Here is a 26490-nt window from a genome sequence, read left to right on the forward strand (position 1 = left end):
GTTTTATGAGTACACAACTGAAACAAACAGCAATTTATTGACTGTATTGGAGTATAAAAGTGGCACACTTTCACAATGCATGGATGTGGCTATATTGTACTTGTCTTAAAATTCATGTTAACATCTCGTCACGTGGACCCAATATCGATATGATATAATATTAATTAATTTGCAGTAATGAAAACAGACCTCTTGATTGATGTGATGATGTAACTTGTGTGTCTGTGTTTAGGTGAAGCTCCAAAGGAGGATGTCGCCACCTGCTGGTTAAAAGTATATAAGCAGGGTGATTTCCACACTGGTTGGACGGGAGTGTCACAGCAAAGAGACGCTCAAAGAAAAATGAAAGGAAATTATTATACTAATAGTAATAATAATAAATATATTTTTGGCTTTAAAACATATTTTAACTATATTAAAAACTATATATAATATATATTAAATAATATATAAATAATATATAATAAAATTAATATATAAAATATAATAAATATATTTTTATATGGATTTATTTAATTTTATAAAATTGCTAACAAAAAACAATTTACATATATTTAAAGGCAAAGCTATGGCCTAGTCGTTAGCATAAATATTTGAGTGTATATTGAAGCTGTTATTCATAATAGTACACAGATGTATTTTAATCTTGTTTACATCGTTATTAAGGTATGTTTCTTCCCACGCTGAAAATGCATTGTATTTAATAAAATCATTTTTTTAAACAACAATGTACAATGTTATCATACGATTGAAAATGAAATGGGCGGTGACGTCTTGTGTCCAATACACTACACAGACGCGAGTAATCGATAGCAGATCATTGCAGGGCATCGATGTGTTCATGCCTGCCGACAATCTGGGCAAGTCACTCTGCCATGGCGCCCGTAATGTCGCAGAAGAATTCCCGCCGTGTTTATCGTCACTGAGGAGACATTCATCGCTGCGTTTTGATCCCGATTGCAATTGATCACATTTGACGTTAAAGCGGCCATGACGGTGGAGCAAAATGTCCTCCAGCATTCTCAAAAGGTAAGCTTCAAGCTAACTCCGTGGCTAGCTAATGTTAGCATAAGTGCAATGACATTTTATTTTCGTGTCCAGCCTGTTTGTAGGATAGATATACATACATTGGAGACTATATATTCAGCATGTCTTTCCATATTCAATGGAGCTATATCGGGGTTATGTCTCATATTGCCATAATTAAGTCACATTGAATTGTTTACATGGGGCCTAGCATCGTCGTAGCCTAAGACGCTGGCTGTTGTTTTGCTAGTTGTTAGCAAGTGTTCGAATTAGTTAACACGGTTAGTTTAGTGTAGTGCAAAACTTTGACTGCGTTTGCTAACAAACGCAAACATTAGTAACATTATCCGACTGTGGCGTCAATAGAAGTAATGAACGGCAAGTGTCACGTAACGCCAGTTTCATAAACTCACAAATGAAATTGCACCGCGAATGAGTCGTTTAGTTGAACATTAATAGGTGACAACAAGCATAGTGTTTTGTTTGCTGGTCCGGTTCTTAATGTTATGCTAATACTGTCGATGTTACTCATCTGCAAAGTATATGATGGCTTTGTTTACATGGTAAGGAAGGCACGCATGCGCAGCCCAGTCTTGAGCGTCAGATCGGATTTAGCAGCTTGTAGTAAATTGACACTTTCTCATCCAAAAAGTACACAAAATAAAGTGCACTACCTCTACCGACTAACATATGTTCTCAAAAATGGTTTCAGAGGAAAAAAAATGTACAAAAAAATAAATTCGTAATAATTACGTGCTGAACGGAATGAGGTCTGGTATTCGGCGCCAAAAAGGGGAGTGGCATTAATGGGTATCACTCACGCGCAGCTTGTGTACAGGCACATGCCTGCAGTGTGCGCGCGCAGCTATGAACAGTTAGCAGGCATGCCTGGGCAGAAAGAAGGCATTTAAAGTAACAGTAGCGCCCCCTCCTGGACAGACAGCGCATTTAAGCAACTCAATCCACCCCATAGTGCCATCACTGTCACTTCACACTTATACAAACATAAATATTATACAATAGAAAGCATGCCATTACAGAATTAACCCAGTTAACCAGTTAACCCTTTATCTTGGTAAAGTAGTAAACATGTAATAGTACTAAACAAGTTGCTCATATAACGCACACAGAGCGATGAACCACACAGTGTCTGTCTCCTTTTTTGTGTTGGGACAGGATGATGCGTTCAAGTGCACTGGTAATTTTAACCAATCACATGACAGAAAAATGTTGTCGTTACTGTACGCCAACTGCACATACATCAAACTAATTTCTAATAGTATTTAAGTGACTTGTCGAAGTGTTTAACTCCATGACATCACCTTTAAGTTTAAGTCTTTAATTGAAGACTCGCTTTTTTGCTCGCATCGGTGCATTCCATGTCCCCGTACTAGTGTGTTTTTTTTTCAAGTGCAATATGTGGAGATTGTGGCGTCTGAAGCTAATTTGGAGGATTCACATGTCCAGTATTGCTTTACTCTGATTTTTGTTGACTTAATTCTCATCTTCGCAGACCTCACAGCTCGGAGACCAGGGTTCAATTCCACCCATCTCTGTGTGGAGTTTGCATGTTTGCATGTGATGGGACTGTAATTAACACCAGTCAAAGCCAAGTTGCCACCTAGTGTTATTGTCGTATCCTTGCTTCACAGGAGTATCACGCTAATATTCCTCCGCACCCTTTGACATGGCGGCTGCAGCTCTTTTTGAAGGCAGACCAATCGAATACAAGAATACTTCGACATTAAGCATGATTTTTGTCAGTATTATGAATTAATCTTAATAATTACTTACCACTTCCACACTGAATGAGAGGAGTGTTTTTTTTCATTGGATCTCAGCCACGGCTTAGTCGCGAGTTGAGAATTTTCAATATTTTTTTTGACTCATAATAGTCCACAGTCAACCATGAAACAGCCATCACTTATTATTAGTGAGGGGCTGCACGGTGGTTGAGTGGTTAGGCCTCACAGCTAGGGGACACAAGTTCAATTCCACCCTCGACCATTTCCCCCGTGCACGTGTGGGTTTTCTCCGGGTACTCCGGTTTCCTCCCAGATTCCAAAAACATGCTAGGTTAATTAGCGACTCCAAATTGTCCATAGGTATGAATGTGAGTGTGAATGGTTGTTTGTCTATATGTGCCCTGTGATTGGCTGGCCACCAGTCCAGGGTGTACCCCGCCTCTCGCCCAAAAACAGCTGGGATAGGCTCCAGCACCCCCGCGACCCCCGTGAGGAAAAAGCGGTAGAAAATGAATGAATGAATAATTCTCATCTTAACTCAGTCTTTGTCTCATCTTGCCATAGAACTTTTGCTCCCTTTTCTAACTGTCACAATTTTTTTTCCTTCAAAAGCACCAGCAGACGCTACTAAACCAGTTACGAGAGGTCACAGGCACCACCGACGTTCAGCTCCTCCAGCAGGCCTTGCAGGTAAGATCATGGAACCCACACACATACACCACCACAGTTGGTTCTGTTCCAACATCATGTATTCCACATTGCAGGCCAGCAATGGAGACCTGGCTGAGGCCGTCACCTTTCTGACAGAGAAGAACGCCAAGGTTCGGCAGCAAGATGAGACCACCTACTACCAGACTTCTCAGGTGTCCGGCGACAGATACATCAGCGTGGGCAGTCAAGCAGACTCAAGTAAGCGCCTCGGGACTTGACAATGTGCAGTTTCATGCAGTGTACTGTATGTAAACTGGCTAACAGTACATATTTATGTCTTGTTGTCACTTTGGTGTAGATGTCATTGACCTGACGGGAGACGATAAAGATGACCTGCAGAGAGCTATTGCCCTCAGCCTGGCAGAGTCCAATCGAGCATTCAGGGAGACGGGCATCACCGATGAAGAGCAGACCATCAGCAGGTGAAACCACCTTGCAATATCACTCAACCATTCAATAATACTGATATAAAAGTAGCCTGCAGCCAATAAGAGTGTACTTGCTGGTAACGGGGGGCCAATCAGATGTCACCATTCCTGACCAAGGAGTGAATTGAATCAGGATAATGGTAATGGTTGAATTTCATTTGAACATGCATCAGATTACAATTGAATGCATCACATAATCAGTTCACAGTTCCACATGTCCAAAAGGAGTAGGAAGAAGCAAAGCTTATTAAATCCTACCCCTCCATCTGGTACTTACAATCACTAACTGTTACATTTGTTCACTTCCTGCTTTCCATAATACAGTTTAAGTTTTTTTTTTTTTTTTAATAATGCACCTCGTACCGAAGTATAAGGTGATATGACCATACAATGACATAATGGGTACCATAGTAACTGTCAATATAGTAATATATATAGCACATCATATACCACTTATTTTCCATTCACGGTATTATAATTATAACTATAAAATATGATATTTTGAAATATCTTTATTGAAAAAGGAAAAAAAGTCAAGGCAGAATAAGCCATATAAAAGAATATGATGAAAGTGGAACATATGTGAAGTGGTTGTTATAACACTTATTTTCCATTCACGGTGTTATAATTATAGCTGTAAATATGATATTTTGAAATATCTTTATTAAAAAAACAAAAAAGTCAAGGCAGAATAAGCCATATAAAAGAATATGTGGAAAATATTTAAGTGGTTTTTATACCACTTATTTTCCACTCTTGTCTTCTCCACATTCTGTGACCCTCAATATGTTGACTACGATATGGAGGCAGCCAACGCTGTGGATAAGTGTACCTAACATTTGGCAACACAGCACATGCCTGTGGTTTCAACATATCCAATCCCAGTTACGACAGTGAGGAATAAAACAGGACGTGACAAAAGTATTTCCATGAAGTGGAAAAGACGACCTCCACTTTCACGCGGGAATTTTTTTTCCCCGATACCGTGGTATACTTCGATACTGGTAATTGACCCGTGTCGAGTTGCAACATTTCAGCCCATTAATGTTTGCTGATTATTTCTACTGCCGATTTCACTTAAGAACCTGTAAATATGAAAAGGCCCTTACCAAGTGTTGTAATTCGTGTTACGTTTTATTCTTCCCACCTGCATGTCCCTAGAGTTTTGGAAGCCAGCATAGCAGAGAACAAGGCGAGTCTGAAGCGTACCCACACGGAAGTATGGAGCGATTCACCCAACCCGCACGACAGGAAGAGGATAGATAACTGCCCTGTGGGCTTGAAAAATGTTGGCAACACCTGCTGGTTCAGTGCCGTCATTCAGGTGGGCGCACATGCATAATTTTTTTTTCAAGTGGAAATCATATTTGTATCAGACCCGGTATTTAAAATGCATATTATTAGTTCTGGAGTGCACATATTCTAATAGTACTTACAATGTGACGAGTGCTAAAGTACGCTAGATGAACACTGGATACTCTTATCACATGTTTCCTCGCTCCGCTGTAATGTGACTCCCGGCCTTTTTAGAAGAAGGCGCTGCATGAACTCAAGCTTGGCGCTCTTTGACCAAGACTTGCAGTAAACAACACCCCCCACCCCCCCTCAAAATCATATGATCTGTAATGTTTGTGAGCTTTTTGGGTAAACAACATAATCATTTAAAGCAAGTACTTGTACTTTAACCATAGTTGAATTACATTTCCTTTTAGGTTTTGTTATTGTTCCTCTGACATATGCAGAAGATACTTTTTTTTAATGTTCTACAACCATTTTGAATGATTTTAATATGCAGAATGTCGGTATTCCGCACTGGAGCTCAAAAAGGAAGTTAAAAAAAAATGTTAGTGACAGCGCTGCACGGTGGACGAGTGGTTAGCACGCAGACCTCACAGCTAGGAGACCAGGGTTCAATTCCACCATCGCTGTGTGGAGTTTGCATGTTCTCCCTGTGCATGCATGGGTTTTCTCCGGGTACTCCGGTTTCCTCCCACGTTCCAAAAACATGCTAGGTTAACTGGCGACTCCAAATTGTCTATAGGTATGAATGTGAGTGTGAATGGTTGTTTGTCTATATGTGCCCTGTGATTGGCTGGCCACCAGTCCAGGGTGTACCCCGCCTCTCGCCCGAAGACAGCTGGGATAGGCTCCAGCACCCCTCAGTGACCCTCGTGAGAATAAGCGGTAGAAAATGAATAAATTACTGTTTTTTGGTTGAAAACGGCCACAAAATATATTAATATTAATAGTCTAAAAATTATGACACCATATCATGATATAGTAAAGGAAATATTGCACTATCATCGTTCACTCTGTGAAGTTGTGGAATTGCCATTTGTGACACATATTTTCTTGCAGGCCATTTATACTGTCTGTCAAACATTTGCAGCATTTCTTGAAATTAATTATTTTTAGACTATTAGCCACTGGTTAATATGCGACTCCAAATTGTCTATAGGTATGAATGTGAGTGTGAATGGTTGTTTGTCTATATGTGCCCTGTGGTTGGCTGGCGACCAGTCCAGGGTCTACCCTGCCTCTCGCCCGAAGACAGCTGGGATAGGCTCCAGCACCCCCCCCGCGACCCTTGTGAGGATAAACGGTAGAAAATGAATGAATTAATGAATATTATTGACAATTATATAATAGGTGAATTTTATTTGAATGTGTACAATGTGGTAACTCTTTCTGATATTTGTACTCTATACTTACTTTGCATATTTTTGTACTGCCTCAATCCCTCAGTCTCTATTTAACCTGCTGGAGTTCCAGAGGTTGGTGCTCAACTACTCTCCACCAACCAGGATCCATGAGCTGCCTCGCAACCAGAAGGTAAGACGCCATCTCACGACGCCGCTCATCTGAACGGACACTTTTACATCGGCAACCTCCGAATGATTGCTTTGTGTCGCCTTTACCAGGAGCACAGGAACCTTCCCTTCATGCAGGAGCTGAGGAACCTCTTCTCGCTCATGGTGGGCTCTAAGAGGAAGTATGTGGACCCGTCACGAGCTGTGGAAATACTCAAAGATGCCTTCAAGTCCAGTGAGTCGCAACAGGTAAGCCATAGCCTTCTCAGTAAAACAGACGATACAAATAATGTAGTACAGGGGTCTCAAACATGCGGCCCGCGGGCCATATGTGGCCCGCAGGACACTAGTTTGAGGCCCCCGCCTTGATATGAAAGTTTGATATGGATGCTGTATGGTATCATGTACCCAGAAAAAATTATTACGTTTGATTAATGTTCATGTTAAAGGTTAAATAACTGTTAATAGTTATCCTCCCTATCTGTGTGGAAGTGGTAAGTTTTTTGGCTATTTAAGTTTAAAGGAAATAAACTTGAAGGCTACCGTTTAGGTCGCTAGCTCTCTAGTTTGCGAGTTAGCATGTGTCACAAGACCCTGCAGTTGCGCAATATGTTGTAAATAAAAAGAGTATAAATGTGACTATAGTCGTGTTTTGTCATGTCTACAGGGCTCTAATAATGCTTTGTTCATTTTAATCTGAAAAGAATAATTTGTCTACCCACCAACTATATGTGGTTTCTTAAGTTTTTATTATTTGCCGTTTTATTATTATTATTATATTATTTATGTATTACTGATTGATTGATTTTCTTTATTCTTGATTTGTTTATTTATTTTTCATCTTATTTTGTGTAGAAAAATAAAAAGTAAGATATTTGAGAACAGTGGAATGTTTTTTCAGAGCTTTTCTTGTAGAAAATTGGAACCAAAGCAAATTTTAATTTTTTTTTTTTGTTTTTAATAAATGCGTTTTTTTTTTTCTTAAAGTGGCCCCCAAGTAAATTGAGTTTGAGACCCCTGATGTAGTAGAAACACATCCGTACGTAAAGCAGAGCCACGATTATGCAAGAATTCCCAAGAATGCCCTTCCAGCTTCAGCTTTTTCCTGCTCATTGGAATTGTCTTTTTTTACTGACTCAGCTCCACTGACTACGGGACACTTAACCTCTCTTGTCTGCAACAATTAATCCTTACATAAGCAGCACTAAGCCAGCATCTTGTGGAGGCTCCTCTCCACTCGTCAGTTCGGGGGATACATTGACCCAAATCAGCTTGCAGCCTTCAGTCGCGGTTTTGATCCTTTTCTGCTGTGTACTATATGTCGTGTTCTTTGCACCGCAGCAGGATGTGAGCGAGTTCACCCACAAGCTCTTGGACTGGCTGGAAGATGCCTTTCAAATGAAGGCTGAAGAAGACAGGTAAACTCGAGCAACTTTGTTCCAAAACAAAGAATATATGATACATTTTTTTTTTTAATTTTCTTGTTTCCAGGGAAGAAGACAAGCCAAAAAACCCAATGGTGGAGCTTTTCTACGGACGCTTCCTTGCTGTTGGTGTCCTGGAAGGTGAGACGAGGTGGCTGATTTGGAATCGAGTGAAGTAGCAGGAGAAAGAGTTTCCATGATTTGATTGCGTAAAACAAAGATTCTTTGCCCTTGGTGATGAAAGATGACCTTGTCTTAATGAGATACGCTTCATGTCGAGCAGGAATGCAGATACATTGATTGTGGAAGACCTTGACAGCAGATTGACATTGTGGTTATTATGCATGACAATACTGGCCCAGGGCCACCAAAAGCTGGTCCCTCTGGTTCTGTTCTTCATAAAGCGACCTTAACGGCACAACAGCATGTCTGCTAGCACTCTTTTCTAGCCTCTCGTCAGTCGTAGTGTAAACAACCATGTAAGTAACATTGATGACTTCAGAACAAGCAAAAAAAAGTGGGATCACTTGGAAATTCTGAGATGTGGCTTTTTCTTGGTAGTCCAGCATCCTGAAGTCGCCGCTTCACCTTTGATACTGACACTGGTGTTTGACGGGTACTATTTAGTGCAGATACCAGGTGACGACCTGTCTTAAAGTACACACTCTGAGATATTTGTGCAGCGTTTTTCTGTCCTTGTTAGACCCAGTTTGCGCTGCTCTCCGAAGGGAGTAGTTAACAGCATGGTAAGATATTTTAGTTTAGATTTTTAGATGGCTTTTCTAATAATCTGTTTATAAAATGATTAGCTTGGATTAGTTGTTGATAGTAGGTCTCCATGCAAAAATGTAGATCTTTCTTTGAAAATCATCCGATTAATTTTAATTGTTTGTGAAATGGATAAAAAAATTTTTTGAAATGGACAAAATTGTTTGAAAAATGCTGGAAAATTGTTTTTCTTTGGAAAACAAAGACATTTGCAAGTGATCCCAAACTTTTGAGCGGTAGTGTAGATCAGAGCCAGTAGAGTTGTCAACAGGTATTCCTCAGGGATCAATCTGAGGCCCATTTGATAGTCACCTTTCCGGTGTGTGTGTGTGTGTGTGTGTGTATGTGCTCTCCATCAGGTAAAAAATTTGAGAACACAGAGCTGTTCGGTCAGTACCCGCTGCAGGTGAATGGCTTCAAGGATCTCCATGAGTGTCTTGAGGCAGCGATGATCGAGGGGGAGATCGAATCCCTGCACTCTGCTGAGAACTCTGCGAGGTCCGGACAAGAGGTCGGTGTCATTCAAGCAAGATGGCCGATGCAGCAGACGCTACAGTCTATTGTATCTATCTTATCCTCACGAGAGTCGCGGGGGTGCTGGAGCGAGAGGCGGGGTACACCCTGGACTGGTCGCCAGCCAATCACAGAGCACATATAGACAAACAACCATTCACACTCACATTCATACCTATGGACAATTTGGAGTCGCTAATTAACCTAGCATGTTTTTTTGGAATGTGGGAGGAAACCGGAGTACCCGGAGAAAACCCACACATGCACGGGGAAATGGGCGAGTGTGGAATTGAACTTGTGTCTCCTAGCTGTGAGGCCTGCACGCTAACCACTCGACCACCGTGCAGCCCTTCACTAATAATAAGTGATGGCTGTTTTGTGGTTGACTGTTGCCGATTATGAGTAAAAAAAAATATTGAAAATTCTCAACTCGCTACTAAGCCAAGGCTGAGATCCAATAGAAGAAAAAAAAAACGCTCCTCTCGTTCGGTGTGGAAGTGGTAAGTAATTATTAAGATGAATTCATAATACTGACAAAAATCATGCTTAATGTCGAAGTATTCTCGTCGTATTTGATTGGTCTGCCTTCAAAAAGAGCTGCAGCCGCCATGTCAAAAGGTACGAACACTAGGTAGCAACTTGGTCCGCTTTGACTGGTGTTAATTACAGTCCCAATCACAAAGTTATTTTGGGGTTTTGACATGGACTAGTGGAATCGAAACTGCTGATGTTGATGAACTCCCAAAAACATTGAACTTATTCTTTTACCTTCCAGCACTGGTTCACGGAACTCCCTCCTGTGTTGACGTTTGAGCTGTCAAGATTTGAGTTTAATCAAGCACTCGGGCGACCTGAGAAGATCCACAACAAGCTCGAGTTCCCTTCTATGCTGTACATGGACAGGTGATACACGTATTAACAACATTGGCAAATATTATTGACACTGAACCTTTTGCTCTTGTCTGATATTTTTATTAGATACATGGACAGAAACAGAGAAATAACCAGAATCAAGAGAGAGGAGATCAGGAGGTTAAAAGAACATTTGACGCTGCTCCAGCAGAGATTGGAAAGGTACAATACACTCCCAAAATGGCTTTTCATAATCAAGCCCAAAAAATATGAAGACCTCACGTTTTTTCCTTTGGATGCCATCGTTGAATTGAAGGTATCTGAGCTACGGGTCTGGCCCCAAGAGGTTTCCTCTGGCAGATGTCCTCCAGTATGCAATGGAGTTTGCTTCCAGTAAACCTGTGTGTACGTCGCCTGTGGAAGACATTGACTCGTCAGCACCCCCCGGTGGTGCAACGGGACAACAGCTGCCGCTTCCAAGGTACGTACGTATGTTTCGTAGCAATCTTCAAAAAGGAGGACCGTATTTATTCATATCCTGGAATCCATCTTGCAGCGTGGCCGAGCAGGATTCTTTGGCTCCGTCAGACAGCCCGGGCGCTGCCCCAGGCCCTGCTTCAGCCGTCACTGCAGCCCAGCAGCAGAGGGCACCCATTCATAAACCTTTCACCCAGTCCAGACTACCTCCTGACCTTCCCATGCACCCGGCTCCACGCCACATCACCGAAGAGGAATTAAGGGTCCTGGAGGCATGCCTGCACCGATGGAGGAGTGAAGTTGAATACGACACCCGAGGTGAGACCACGACTGGTTTGTAATGTCAGTTCTAGTACTTGATGGTTAAATCTTTATTCACAACTGCAGGTTTTTTTTGGGGGGGGGGGGGGATTTCACTCATCACGTACAGTCCTGATGTGGGACATGAACGCACGTCTTTCCCTTTCTAAAGATATAAAAACCGCTAAAAGGAGGTAGTTTAGAATGTACACATTCATTCATTCATTTTCTACTGCTTTTTCCTCACGAGGGTCGCAGGGGGTGCTGGAGCCTATCCCAGCTGTCTTCGGGCGAGAGGCGGGGTACACCCTGGACTGGTCGCCAGCCAATCACAGGGCACATATAGACAAACAACCATTCACACTCACATTCATACCTATGGACAATTTGGAGTCGCCAATTAACCTAGCATGTTTTTTTTGGAATGTGGGAGGAAACCGGAGTACCCGGAGATAACCCACGCATGCACGGGGAGAACATGCAAATTCCACACTGAGATGGCCGAGGGTGGAATTGAACCCTGGTCTCCTAGCTTTAGAATGTACTTTTCTGGGAAAAAAAAGCACCAACATGCATGTTAACCAAGCTCCAGTGACATTGTTAATATTATTGTTACACGGAAGAACTCATTTACCTACTAATTTTATGATATTCCTCCCCATCAGATCTACAGGGCAGTATTTCAAGAATCCACCGAACCATTGAGATGATGTACTCCGACAAAGCAATGATGCAGGTGATAATAACACAGTAATAAGCAACACTCCCTTTCATTCTAATACTCATCTGAATACTCATCAAACGTGTTTTTTTTGTCACGGAAAGGTTCCTTACCGGCTCCACGCGGTCTTGGTCCACGAAGGCCAGGCCAACGCAGGCCACTACTGGGCCTACATCTACGACCCTCATCAGCATTGCTGGATGAAGTACAACGATATCTCTGTTACAAAGTCATCCTGGGAGGAGCTGGTGCGAGACTCGTTTGGAGGTTACCGCAATGCCAGTGCCTACTGTCTCATGTATATCAATGACAAGAAGCCATTTCTCATCGAAGGTATGCATGGATTAAGTTAAGTTTCAAATGAATTAGGTACGATTTGTTGCTCGTGGCATCAGTGTTAGCGCTGCCAGGAAAGTTCTGTGGTGCCTGGACCGCAGTAGTAGTGATAAAATAGGTCATTTCAATTACCGTATTTTCTGGACTATAAGTCGTTCCGGAGTATAAGTCGCACAAAGCCAAAAATGCATAATTATGTAGAAAAAAAACATACATAAGTCACACTGGAGTATAAGTCGCACAAGGCCATAAATGCATAATTAGGTAGAAAAAAACATACATAAGTCACACTGGAGTATAAGTCGCACAAGGCCAAAAATGCATAATTAGGTAGAAAAAAACATACATAAGTCGCACAAGGCCAAAAATGCATAATGAGGTAGAAAAAAAACCATACATAAGTCGCACTGGAGTATAAGTCGCACAAGGCCAAAAATGCATAATTAGGTAGAAAAAAACATACATAAGTCGCACTGGAGTATAAGTCGCACAAGGCCAAAAATGCATAATTAGGTCGAAAAAACATACATAAGTCGCACAAGGCCAAAAATGCATAATTAGGTAGAACATAACATACATAAATCACACTGGAGTATAAGTCGCACAAGGCCAAAAATGCATAATTAGGTAGAAAAAAAACAAACATAAGTCGCACTGGAGTATAAGTCGCACAAGGCCAAAAATGAATAATTATGTAGAAAAAAACATACATAAGTCACACTGGAGTATAAGTCGCACAAGGCCATAAATGCATAATTAGGTAGAAAAAAACATACATAAGTCACACTGGAGTATAAGTCGCACAAGGCCAAAAATGCATAATTAGGTAGAAAAAACATACGTAAGTCGCACTGGAGTATAAATCACACAAGGCCAAAAATGCATAATTATGTAGAAAAAAAACATACATAAGTCACACTGGAGTATAAGTCGCACAAGGCCAAAAATGCATAATTAGGTAGAAAAAACATATGTAAGTCGCACTGGAATATAAGTCGCACATGGCCAAAAATGCATAATTAGGTAGAAAAAGAAACATACATAAGTCGCACAAGGCCAAAAATGCATAATTAGGTAGAAAAAAACATACATAAGTCGCACTGGAGTATAAGTCGCACAAGGCCAAAAATGCATAATTAGGTCGAAAAAACATACATAAGTCGCACAAGGCCAAAAATGCATAATTAGGTAGAACATAACATACATAAATCACACTGGAGTATAAGTCGCACAAGGCCAAAAATGCATAATTAGGTAGAAAAAAAACAAACATAAGTCGCACTGGAGTATAAGTCGCACAAGGCCAAAAATGAATAATTATGTAGAAAAAAACATACATAAGTCACACTGGAGTATAAGTCGCACAAGGCCATAAATGCATAATTAGGTAGAAAAAAACATACATAAGTCACACTGGAGTATAAGTCGCACAAGGCCAAAAATGCATAATTAGGTAGAAAAAACATACGTAAGTCGCACTGGAGTATAAATCACACAAGGCCAAAAATGCATAATTATGTAGAAAAAAAACATACATAAGTCACACTGGAGTATAAGTCGCACAAGGCCAAAAATGCATAATTAGGTAGAAAAAACATATGTAAGTCGCACTGGAATATAAGTCGCACATGGCCAAAAATGCATAATTAGGTAGAAAAAGAAACATACATAAGTCGCACAAGGCCAAAAATGCATAATTAGGTAGAAAAAAAACATACATAAGTCGCACTGGAGTATAAGTCGCACAAGGCCAAAAATGCATAATTAGGTAGAAAAAAACATACATAAGTTGCACTGGAGTATAAGTCGCACAAGGCCAAAAATACATAATTCGGTAGAAAAAAAACATACATAAGTTGCACTGGAGTATAAGTCGCACAAAGCCAAAAATGCATAATTAGGTAGAAAAAAAAACATACATAAGTCACACAAATAAACATGAACACAAAAGGTGTCCAGTGTTTATGGAACATAAACACTTTTTTCATTTATAAGTCGCTCTGGAGTATAAGTCGCAGGAACAGCCAACCTAGGAAAAAAAGTGCCACTTATAGTCCGGAAAATACGGTAACATATGAATGATTGGTGGTGATTTATGTAACAGTTTCTGTATCTACACAGAGGAGTTTGATAAAGAAACGGGCCAGATCCTGAGTGGCATGGACAAACTTCCTCCAGACCTGAAGCAATACGTGAAGGAGGACAACGAGCTTCTGGATAAGGAGATTGAGGAGTGGGATGCCTTCCAGGCCCGCAAGGCTCAGCAGGATAAGTTGACTCTTGCCACAGCCGCCGCCGCAGCAGCAGCATCAGCATCAGCTCCATCCAGCACCTCCACGTCCTCCTCTTCACCACAACCTATGAGTATCGAGTGCAGCCCCCCAGACAATGCAGGTCAGTGTACTTCATTTATAATCAATATTTATCTTGAAGATATAGCACGGCCATTTTTTTTTTCAAGCAAAAACTTCTCTGTGATGGTTTGCGGATGCTTCCACAGCCCCCCAGCAGGATCCCGAGTACATGGAGCAGCCGTCACCCACCAGTGACTCCAAGCACCTGCAGGAGGACACGGAGAGAGCCATCTCCAGAGTGGCTGCCGAACAGGAGGAGAGGAGCCCAGAAGCATTGTTAAATGCCGTATGTAAAACACGAGAAGACACTCAGCGTGTGTCTAGTTGGCCTCCTGTGATTGGCCAGGCTCATTTTCCTTTTCTTCTTTACCTCTTGGTGGTTTCTTTTAAAGGAGCCATAAACCACCTTTACAAATTTGCTGACTTGTTTAAAATATTGTACTGCTGTTCTATATGATGTGGCAGTACCTAGTATCATATAGCCTCAGCCTCCCCCTGGTGGACAGAAGCTTTACTGCAGGGGTCTCAAACTCAATTTACTTGGGGGCCCACTGGAGCTAGGGTCTGGGTGAGACTGAGCCGCATCAGGTTTTCCAAAAACAACCCCCCCCCCCAAAAAAATGCATTTATTAAAAACAAAAAATTAAAAAAAACTTCAATTTTCTACAAGAAAAGCTCTGATAAAACATTCCACTGTTCTCAAATATTTTAATTTTTGTTTTACACAAAAATAAGATGAAAAATAAAGAATAAAGAAAATCAATCAGTAATAAATAAATATAATAATAATAATAAAATGGCAAATAATAAAAACTTAAGAAACCACATATAGTTGGTGGGTAGACAAATGATTTTTTTCAGATTAAAATAAACAAAGCATTATTAGAGCCCTGTAGACATGACAAAACACGACTATAGTCACATTTATACTCTTTTTATTTACAACATATTGCACATGCAGGGTCTTGTGACACATGCTAACTCGCAAACTAGAGAGCTAGCGACCTAAACGGTAGCCTTCAAGTTATTTCCTTTAAACTTAAATAGCCAAAAAACTTACCACTTCCACACGGATAGGGAGGATAACTATTAACAGTTATTTAACCTTTAACATGAACATTAATCAAACGTAATAATTTTTTCTGGGTACATGATACCATACAGCATCCGTATCAAACTTGCGCGGGGGCGCACTAACATTAAACTTTCATATCAAGGCGGAGGGTCTCAAACTAGTGTCCTGCGGGCCACATTTGGCCCGCGGGCCACATGTTTGAGACCGACCCCTGGCGTAAATACTTGAAAAATATGCATATATGTGCCCTGCATACAGTTGGTGATTGAGACCCCTGCTTTACTGGGAAGAAATATAAACAGGAAGTTATGGTAGAATCCTGAAGATAGCTCAGATTAAAAAAACACTATTACTATTAATAATCCTGGATAATTACTACCCAGTTGTGTCAGATTTGTCTATTCACTGTCCTCCCACCGCCCTCAGACTGAAGTCCAGTTGAGCCCGTCCTCGACTCCGCCTCCTGACCTTGTCATGGAGGACGAGTCCCCAGGCCACCACACAGTAGAGGTGGCCATTCCCAACGTGGGGACCTTTGTCATTGAGTCAGAAGAGGGAGGATATGATGATGAGGTAGAGATATACCCACTAAATCCGGCCTTTGTGTGATAAATAGACGTTTGTTTTGCTTGGTCACTAATGGATGCCAGTGGAAGGAATGGCGTTTACGTGCACGGCCATTATCAAATGTTACTATTACTAACTTACTATTAACTATTTGCAGAATGCTGGGTGCTGCTTTCCTGCACAATATGAAACAAAATGGCCCCTCAATTGAAATACTGACACTGATTGCTAAAACCCGAGCGTCTCGGCTTGGGGATCCACTCGGTGTGGATGCGGTGATGAAGGGGAACGCCTATTAAGTTTGTGAAATCACAGCAGAAGACAATTGCTTACTGTCCCAATAACCACCCCCCCCCAACTGATACCAGTTGATACTTATGATCAGTGCCCCAACCAGTACTTATTCATATTATAATGAATATAATAAAATAAATAATAATTATTATTTATTATTTAGTAATTATTTTATGATTTATTATCATTATATATTATAATTAATATAATAAAATATATCTATCTGTCTCTCTCTCTCTGTCTCTCTCGCTATCTGTCTCTATCTCTATCTGTCTCTATCTGTTTGTCTCTATCTCTCTATCTGTCTCTATCTATCTGTCTGTCTCTATCTCTCTATCTGTCTCTATCTGTTTGTCTCTATCTCTCTATCTGTCTCTATCTATCTATCTGTCTGTCTCTATCTCTCTATCTGTCTCTCTCTCTCTGTCTCTCTCTCTGTCTCTCTCTCTATCAGTCTCTATCTATCTGTCTGTCTCTATCTATCTGTCTGTCTCTATCTATCTGTCTGTCTCTATCTCTCTATCTGTCTCTCTCTCTCTATCTGTCTCTCTCTCTATCTGTCTCTCTCTGTCTCTCTATCTGTCTCTCTCTGTCTCTCTATCTGTCTCTCTCTGTCTCTCTATCTGTCTCTCTCTCTCTCTCTATCTGTCTCTCTCTCTCTCTCTATCTGTCTCTCTCTCTCTCTCTATCTGTCTCTCTCTCTCTCTCTATCTGTCTCTCTATCTATCTGTCTCTCTCTCTATCTAGCCATCTGTTTCTCTGTCTATCTGTCTATCTGTCTCTCTCGCTCTCTATCTGTCTATCTGTCTCTCTCTCTATCTGTCTATCTGTCTCTCTCTCTCTATTTATCTGTCTATCTATCTTTCTATCTCTCCATCTTTCTCTATCTATCGCTCTCTCTATCTATCTGTCGCTCTCTCTCTCTATCTGTCGCTCTCTATCTGTCTCTCTGTCTCTCTCTATCTGTCTCTCTCTATCTGTCTCTCTCTCTATCTCTCTCTCTCTATCTGTCTCTCTCTATCTGTCTCTCTCTCTATCTGTCTCTCTCTCTATCTGTCTCTCTCTATCTGTCTGTCTCTCTCTATCTGTCTGTCTCTCTCTATCTGTCTCTCTATTTATCTGTCTCTATCTATCTTTCTATCTCTCCATCTTTCTCTATCTGTCGCTCTCTCTCTCTCTCTGTCTCTATCTGTCTCTCTCTCTGTCTCTCTCTCTATCTATCTGTCTCTCTCTCTGTCTCTCTCTCTATCTGTCTCTCTCTCTGTCTCTCTCTCTATCTGTCTCTCTCTCTATCTGTCTCTCTCTCTCTGTCTCTCTCTCTGTCTCTCTCTCTCTGTCTCTCTCTCTCTCTGTCTCTCTCTCCATCTTTCTATCTTTCCATCTCTCTCTATCTTTCTGTCTCTCTCTTTCTAACCGTCTCTCTCGATCTATCTGTCTCTCTCTTTCGATCTATCTATCCATCCATCCATCCATCCATCCACTAATCAACTTTTCCCATTTACATGGGCTGTGGTGCCATTACGATACCAAGTTTCCGGTATGCCCCCCCCCACTAAAAAGCCAGTACCTGGGGGCTCCTGGGTGATAACATAAAAATGAACCAACCTGTTCTGCGGACTGTAACCCTCCAGATTCCCCAGTAATCCGTGTAGTGCAGGGATGGAGCCTCCCACTCGTGGAACCAATGCATGGAGTGCAGATTTATGTCCGTCTGGCATGCTTGCATTTGAGCATTTCAGAGTGAATAACTCAGCCATTGCCCGCACTTGTTCCATCACAAGAGACTATTATTTTGTTTAATGCGGTTGCTGCTTCCCGGGCAGGCAATGATGACCCCGAACATGCAGGGTGTAATTATGGCTATTGGCAAATCCAGCCGAGTATTTGAAAAGAATGGGCCCGAGGCAGCCTTTTTTAAGGTACACTGTCTCTCCTTCTTCTCCTTCTTTCTCTTCCTTCTTTTCATGCAAATCAGTCACAGATGCTACAGACGTAATACTATAGCGTACATACATATGATTTGATTTTTAATGGCCGTTGTATCGTTTGTTCAGGCTCTCAAGCTGGAATATGCTCGACTTCTGAGGTTTGCCCAAGAGGACACGCCGCCTGAGAAAGACTACCGGCTCCAGCACGTCATTGTGTACTTCATCCAGAACCAAGCACCCAAGAAGATCCTGGAGAGGACTCTGCTGACTCAGTTTGCGGACCGGAACCTGGCATTTGATGAGAGGTAAAGTGCGCTGGACAGCTCCTCCTGTCGTTGTGATTCCTTCTAATTCTCCTTTTCCACTCAGACGTTCAGTTCATTGTTAGTCCCAAATGGGGAATGTTGCTTTACAGTCAAACTAAATAAAACAAAAATAAATAAAAAATTACCATTGCACTTTGTGTGGAAAGTGAGCAATATTGAGAGTAGAGTACCCAAACTTTACTAACTCAGGGCCCACTTGAAAATCTAAAAAATGTCTGTGGCCCACCTTTGTCCTATAAACAGTACATAGACAAAATGCTGCTTTCTCAGAGCACTTAACTTAATAATAATAATATTGTATAATAATATTATTATAATTTTTATATTTTATTATTGTAAAAATAATAATAAAAATAACAAATTATAATAATCAAATTATATATAATCTTTATATTATTATTATAAAAATAAAAATATATAATACTTATAATAATACTGTATAATAACAGTGTTATAATTTTTATATTTTATTATTATTATTATAAAAATACAAATAAAATATAAAAATTATAATGCTATTATAATTATTATAAAACATTGTTATTATTATAAAAAATGTCTGTTGCCAAAATAATAATAAAATATAAAAATTATAATACTATTATAATACAATATTATTACACCGTATATTCACCCTGGACAATATTATTATTGTTATTATTACCAATAATAAAAAATATAATAATAATCATATATGATTATGTTTTATATTTAATTTATATTGTTTTATTTTTATTGTTTATATTGTTTTATATTATAATTTTATACTATTACAAATAATAAAAATATAATAATTTATTATGGTGATGATTATGATGATGGTTATTATTATTATTGTTATTATTATTCAGGATTGAAATGAAAGCAGGGGGATAAAAGAAGCCCAAATCTGTGGTGTACACACAAGACATAATTAATTCTCATACTTTTCATAACTGCATTCAAGACTGGCATGATGATCCAATCATAAACTGTAAAAGGTTCCTAAAATATTGTGACAGGTCAATAACACTCAATAGTTTATTACTTAGCCCTATAAATTTATATATTTTTAATCAAGCAATAAATATTTTATCATTAAAAAAATAATATTTGCAAAATTGAATCATACTAATAATGACCTCTCATGGCCCACTCTTTGGGAATCACTGCAGTATTTGTTAGAATCTGTTGTCACTCAATATTAACTTCATTTTTATCAATCATTTACATAGCGGTGTACATGCATAAGCATTGCCATGTGAATTACAAAAACTGTCCAGCAGAGGGCAGCAGAGACTCCCAGTATGTGACTCAGCAAGTGCAGCAGGACAGCGCCTTCCCATTGTCCTTCCACCTTGAATTGAAGCATAGTAAAAAAATACATTACTGGTTAATAACGTTACCATCCCCTTTCCTACATGATGCTCTCTGTAAGGTTATTTCCCATATTCCCATATTTTCCCATCACTTCCTCCTTTTTTCTTACGCCGATTGGCCTCAACCCAAATTCTTGAGTGGAAAAAATTGATTTGTCACTTCTCTATTTTGAGCAAGATAATGAGATTTATGTGCGCTTGTGGCCTGGATATGAGCCACCAGAGGAGTGTTTTACTTTTCCTCAGCACTAAAGACTGATTCATTAGGCCACGTTATGGCCCAGGGGTTGAATCCAGCGTCTCATCTGCTGACTGCGACTCACCATTACCGTTCTTCTTCCTCCCCAACAGATGCAAAAGCATTATGAACGTGGCACGTGCCAAACTGGACCTGATCAAGCCAGAAGAGGTCAACATGGACGAGTATGAGGTCAGCAATGCGGCGTCATTGGAAGGTCGACCTTAACTCGTATGACCTCAACTTTTGTGCTCCTTCTTTCCCTGACAGACGTGGCATCAGGACTACAGGAACTTCCGTGAGACAACCAGTTTCATGATAACTGGCTTGGAGCTCTTCCACAAGACAAAGTATGAGAACTTATTTTCAGTCTGTTGCATGTGAATTCAGATCTTCAAAAGTGAAGATGCTAGCCTACAACTAGCTTGACACGCTTGTCACACCCATAGCAAGTCAGCACATAACATAACATGGTGCCGGGCTACCCAGCATGCCTTGCGGTCACAATGTAAACATTTATTCATTCATTTTCTACCGCTTATCCTCACAAGGGTCGCAGGGGACCGCTGGAGCATATCCCAGCTGTCTTTAAGCGAGAGGCGGGGTACACCCTGGACTGGTGGCCAGCCAATCACAGGGCACATAGAGACAAACAACCATTCACACTCACATTCATACCTATGGACAATTTGGAGTCGCTAATTAACCTAGCATGTTTTTGGAATGTGGGAGGAAACCGGAGTACCCGGAGAAAACCCACGCATGCAAACTCCACACAGAGATGGCCGAGGGTGGAATTGAACCATGGTCTCCTAGCTGTGAGGTCTGCCCGCTAACCACTCGTCCACCGTGCCGCCCCACAATGTAAACAGTTTTTGAGAATTAAGCTTATTTTATTCATTAAAATAAGTCAAAACAAGGCTGCACGGCGGTCAAGTGGTGAGCGCGCAGACCTCACAGCTAGGAGACCAGGGTTCAATTCCACATATGTTCTCCCCGTGCATGTGTGAGTTTTCTCCGGGTACTCCGGTTTCCTCCCACATTCCAAAAACATGCTAGGTTAATTGGCGACTCCAAATTGTCCATAGATATGAATGTGAGTGTGAATGGTTGTTTGTCTATATGTGCCCTGTGATTGGCTGGCCACCAGTCCAGGGTGTACCCCGCCTCTCGCCTAAAGACAACTGGGATAGGCTCCAACACCCCCCGCGACCCTCGTGAGGATAAGCGGTAGAAAATGAATGAATGAATGAATTACTGTTTTGTGGTTGAATACGGCCACAAAATATATTAATATTAATAGTCCAAAAATTATGATACCATATCATGATATAGTAAAGGAAATATTGCACTATCATCGTTCACTCTGTGAAGTTGTGGAATTGCCGTATGTGACACGTATTTTCTTGCAGGCCATTCATACTGTCTGTCAAACATTTGCAGCATTTCTTGAAATGAATTCTTTATTTTTAGACTATTAGCCACTGGTTAATTAGCGACTCCAAATTGTCCATAGGTATGAATGTGAGTGTGAATGGTTGTTTGTCTATATGTGTCCTGTGATTGGCTGGCCACCGGTTCAAGGTGTACCCTGCCTCTCGCCTGAAGACAGCTGGGATAGGCTCCAGCACCCCCCCACATGACCCTCATGAGGATAAATGTTAGAAAATGAAAATGAAATAGGGGTGTTATTTCATGCCTAGAGGGCTCTAATAATGTTAATAAAAACCAGTAAAGATGTTTTCTGTCCCCCTGTCTTCCTTTTCAGTTACGTGGAGGCGCTGATGTATCTGATCTACTCGTACCAGTACAACAAGGAGCTTTTGGCGAAGGGGCCGTATCGAGGGCACGATGAAGCCTTGCTCGGTCACTACCGTCGGGATTGTTTACTGGTGAGACGATTCCGATTTTCTACAATAAAAGTTCTGATAAAACATTCCACTGTTCTCAAATATCTTAACTTTTATTTTTCTACACAAAATAAGATGAAAAATAAACAAATAAAGAATAAAGAAAATCAATCAATCAGTAATAAATAAATATAATAATAATAATAATAAAACAGCAAATAATAAAAACTTAAGAAACCACATATAGTTGGTGGGTAGACAAATTATTTTTTTCATATTAAAATGAACAAAGCATTATTAGAGCCCTGTAGACATGACAAAACACGACTATAGTCACATTTATACTCTTTTTATTTACAACATATTGCGCAACTGCAGGGTCTTGAGACACATGCTAACTCGCAAACTAGAGAGCTAGCGACCTAAACGGTAGCCTTCAAGTTATTTCCTTTAAACTTAAATAGCCAAAAACTTACCACTTCCACACGGATAGAGAGGATAACTATTAAGTTATTTAACCTTTAACATGAACATGAATCAAATGTAATAATTTTTTCTGGGTACATGATACCATACAGCATCCATATCAAACTTGCGCGGGCCGCACTAACATTAAACATTAAACGGGGGCTCTAGACTGAGAATCGAACCCTCTTTTATTTCATTCTGACATCGCTCGGTTGGAGCTGCTGGTATTTAGCGACGGTCTGCCTCGCACCGGACTCGGTAACCTTAGACTAGCATTGTGCTTCTAATGTAATCACCGTAGTGGGAATAGGATGCTGGAGGGGCCAGCGAGTGTAAACACATTAGCATGAGACAAGCGTGTCCTCGGCTAACCTCGAAACTTGGCTCTGCGCGGCCTCGCTGCTCTTCTCAGATCTTTGTCCAAAAAAAAAAAAAAAACCCTGGCTCTGCTGTTTACCTCATGCTCTTGTTTTAATTGAAAACATTGCCAACATTGACATAGCTGATGCACTTGTGTCCGCGCTCTATTTTCAGGAAAGCTTTATTTTTTTTTTCTCCACCCCAGAGTAGAAGGTCATGGAGTTCAGTGGAGCAAGATGTTTAGTCCACTGGATGTGATGTAGCCTAGCATTTGAATTCATTTTCTACCGCTTTTTCCTCACGAGGGTCGCGGAGGTGCTGGAGCCTATCCCAGCTGTCTTCAGGCGAGAGGCGGGGTACACCCTGGACTGGTCGCCAGCCAATCACTGGGCACATATAGACAAACAACCATTCACACTCACATTCATACCTATGGACAATTTGGAGTCGCTAATTAACCTAGCATGTTTTTGGAATGTGGGAGGAAACCGGAGTACCCGGAGAAAACCCACGCATGCACGGGGAGAACATGCAAACTCCACACAGAGATGGCCGAGGGTGGGGAAAGACAAAATAAGAAGTTACCACTTCCACACAAAATATGAGGAGAACTCATTCATTCATTTTCTATCGCTTTTTCCTCACATGTGTTTCTCCTTCTGTAGAAATTAAACGAGCAAGCGGCGGCCATGTTTGAGACGGGAGAAGAGCCCGAAGTGACCACCGGCCTGGGCATCATGAACGAGCTGGTGGTTCCCTACATCCCACTGCTGCTGGTCGACGACGCTGACAAGGACCTGCTGGCGGTGGAGGACATGAGGAACCGCTGGTGCTCCTACTTGGGGCAAGAGATGGAACGTGAGTTGTTGTTGACCGCGGATTTCTACGTAGGTTATAAAGAATTGGCGAGTAATCGCATCTGGAAGCAATCTGGTAATGGTAATGGTTGAATTTCATTTGAACATGCATCAGATTACAATTGAATGCATCACATAATCAGTTCACAGTTCCACATGTCCAAAAGGAGTAGGAAGAAGCAAAGCTTATTAAATCCTACCCCTCCATCTGGTACTTTTACAATCACTAACTGTTACATTTGTTCACTTCCGCTTTCCTAATATAATTTTTATGTTTTTAATTTAATTTTTTAATTGATTTTTATTATTATTTTTTTTAATTTACATTTTTTTGTCACGTACCGAAGTACATTTACAATCAGTAACTGTTACATTTGTTCACGTCCTGCTTTCCGAATATAACTTTTTTTAAATGTAATTTTATTTTTTAATTGATTTTATAAATTCATATTTCTTAATTTAATTTTTTAATTGATTTTATTATTTTTTTTTTTTGTCACGTACCAAAGTACATTTACAATCAGTAACTGTTACATTTGTTCACTTCCTGCTTTCCTAATATAATTTTTATTTTTTAAATTTAATTTAATTTTGTAATTGATTTTTACTTTTTTTTATTTTTCATTGATTTTATTAATTTTTATTTTTTTTTATAAATTTTTTTTGTCACGTACCGAAGTACATTTACAATTAGTAACTGTTACATTTGTTCACTTCCTGCTTTCCTAATATAATTTTTATTTTTTAAATGTAATTAAATTTTTTAATTGATATTAACTTTTTTTTCATTGATTTTATTAATTTTTATTCTTTTCTTTAAATTTTAAATAAAATTCTTTTTGTCACGTACCAAAGTACATTTACAATCAGTAACTGTTACATTTGTTCACTTCCTGCTTTGCTAATATAATTTATATATTTTTTTATTTAATTTTTTAATTGATTTTATTAAAAAAAAATTTAATTAATTGATTTTTATTAATTTTTATTTTATTTTTTTTATTTTTTAGTCATGTACCGAAGTACATTTACAATCAGTAACTGTTACATTTGTTCACTTCCTGATTTCCTAACATAGTTAAAGTTTTTTATCCGTAATATCACGAGTTCTTTCTCGTAAAATTACAATTTCATAAAATTTTGTTTTGTTTTATTCCTAAATTCAGTTTTTTTAATGTGCTGTGAACGGGTTAAAAAAAAAAAACAAGGGTGTCCTGGCAATGGCCCCTGGGCCACGGGTTTAGACACCTGATGTCATATCACTTTGCTCCATATCAGTCCAGCAGGCGTTTGTTCTGCTCAACGTTTTTGTCACGCACCGACCCGACTGTTCGCGGACGTGCTGCCTGGTACGATATCCTTGTCAAAATATTTGCCGTCTGTGTTTTGAGGTAAAAAAAAAGGAGCCAAGCAAAGCCCGTCCGATTCCTGGTTTTCTTATCGCCGTCCGTCTGTCTGCCCCCCACGTCCCACCCCCCACTTTGTGTTCACAGCCAACCTCCAGGAAAAGCTGACCGACTTCCTGCCCAAGTTACTGGACTGCTCGGCGGAGATGAAAAACTTCCACGACCCCCCCAAGGTGCCCTCCTCCTCCACGCTGGAGCTGTGCGAGCGCTTCAGCCGCATCATGAGCACCCTTGGCAAGGTGGCCGCCCACGGCAGATGAAGCACCCCTTTACCCCCCCCCCCCCCCCCTACGGGGCCCCACCATGGGCTTTAAAAATCCATGGACCTCTCTTAACCCATGCCTTCCTTTTTTCTAAATCCAGGGCTCACTCGCTTTCTAGCTTATTCCTCTGTTAGCGTTTTGCTGCTTTTATCATGGCGCGTATGATTTCACTCATTGGACGCAACAGAGGAAGAGGACGAGGTGGACGTTGGAGGAAGTCAGCGGAGCACAAAAAGGCAATCCTGCAGCGAAAAGCACATTCGGCTTCGGCTTTGTGAAACATAGTTTCATAGTTTACCCGTGTTGTTGCTGTTTTGATTTCAGCTCAAATAACCCCGCCCCACCCGACCCCACCACTCTCCGCGTGTTACACTTCCGGTTGGCTTTTATTTTTCTAAGGCAGGAAGAAAATCTTCAGGTTTATCAAAGTATCTCAAATGGGTCTCATGTCTGCGTGGGCTGTTCCGGAATGAGACGAGTTCAAGTGCTGTGGTGGACAGCCGTGCACTTTCTGTGGCTTGTTGATAAATCCATAGAATAAAAATTTTATTTATGGCCCTTTTAGGCCAAATAAATACATTTTCTTGTCTTTTTGCATTGCATGCATGATGTTTTCTTTATTAATCACTTTTAGCACTGTCAGACTACTACAGGGCAGCTGTGTCTACAGATGTAGATTACCACGGCCAGTGTGTGACTGATGAGTAAAATCCATTCATATTATTAGTTATTTTCTGTACATTATAACGCCAGAAAACAAGCTAATATGAGCTATCTTTGCTATTATCTTTGAACTAGTGCTTTGCCATGACATAGCAATTTATTTCTGTATATTATAATGCCAGAAAACAAGCTAATATGAGCTAGCTTTGCATGACATATCAATTTATGGCTGCGGTAGTAGACAAAAAGTAACGAAAAACATGAAAAGCAAATATATTTACAAATACAAGTGTCACAAGCAAGATGGAGCAGGCCTTTTCTGAAGCGTGATAACATTTATTTCCCTTTTTGTACATTATAACGCCCGAAAAC

At 40.4% G+C, this 26490-nt stretch overlaps 1 protein-coding gene across 2 annotated transcripts; it reads left to right on the top strand.

The window, feature by feature from the left end:
* The first annotated feature begins 802 nt into the window (after nt 1–802).
* usp25 (ubiquitin specific peptidase 25) lies at nt 803–26039 on the top strand. Of its 2 annotated transcripts, XM_078787537.1 has the most exons (26): nt 803–1029; nt 3384–3461; nt 3536–3680; nt 3781–3904; nt 5072–5234; nt 6656–6742; nt 6832–6969; nt 8062–8138; nt 8212–8285; nt 9272–9423; nt 10201–10328; nt 10404–10499; nt 10594–10758; nt 10834–11072; nt 11720–11790; nt 11880–12108; nt 14233–14505; nt 14612–14751; nt 15967–16113; nt 18183–18320; nt 18456–18634; nt 20365–20443; nt 20522–20601; nt 22020–22143; nt 23595–23787; nt 25280–26039. In XM_078787537.1, the coding sequence occupies exons 1-26, from the start codon at nt 991–993 to the stop codon at nt 25450–25452; spliced, it is 3531 nt and encodes a 1176-aa protein (XP_078643663.1). In that variant the 5' UTR covers nt 803–990; the 3' UTR covers nt 25453–26039. The 2 variants fall into 2 exon arrangements, with proteins under 2 accessions (XP_078643663.1, XP_057942529.2); XM_058086546.2 differs by lacking the exons at nt 15967–16113; nt 18183–18320 and having other exon boundaries at nt 805–1029; nt 25280–26037.
* The last annotated feature ends 451 nt before the right edge of the window (nt 26040–26490 follow it).

Source organism: Doryrhamphus excisus, linkage group LG21 (assembly GCF_037039965.1).
Source record: "Doryrhamphus excisus strain RoL-2023G ecotype Guam linkage group LG21, RoL_Dexc_Guam_v1.1, whole genome shotgun sequence".
Classification (NCBI taxonomy): Eukaryota; Metazoa; Chordata; class Actinopteri; order Syngnathiformes; family Syngnathidae; genus Doryrhamphus; species Doryrhamphus excisus.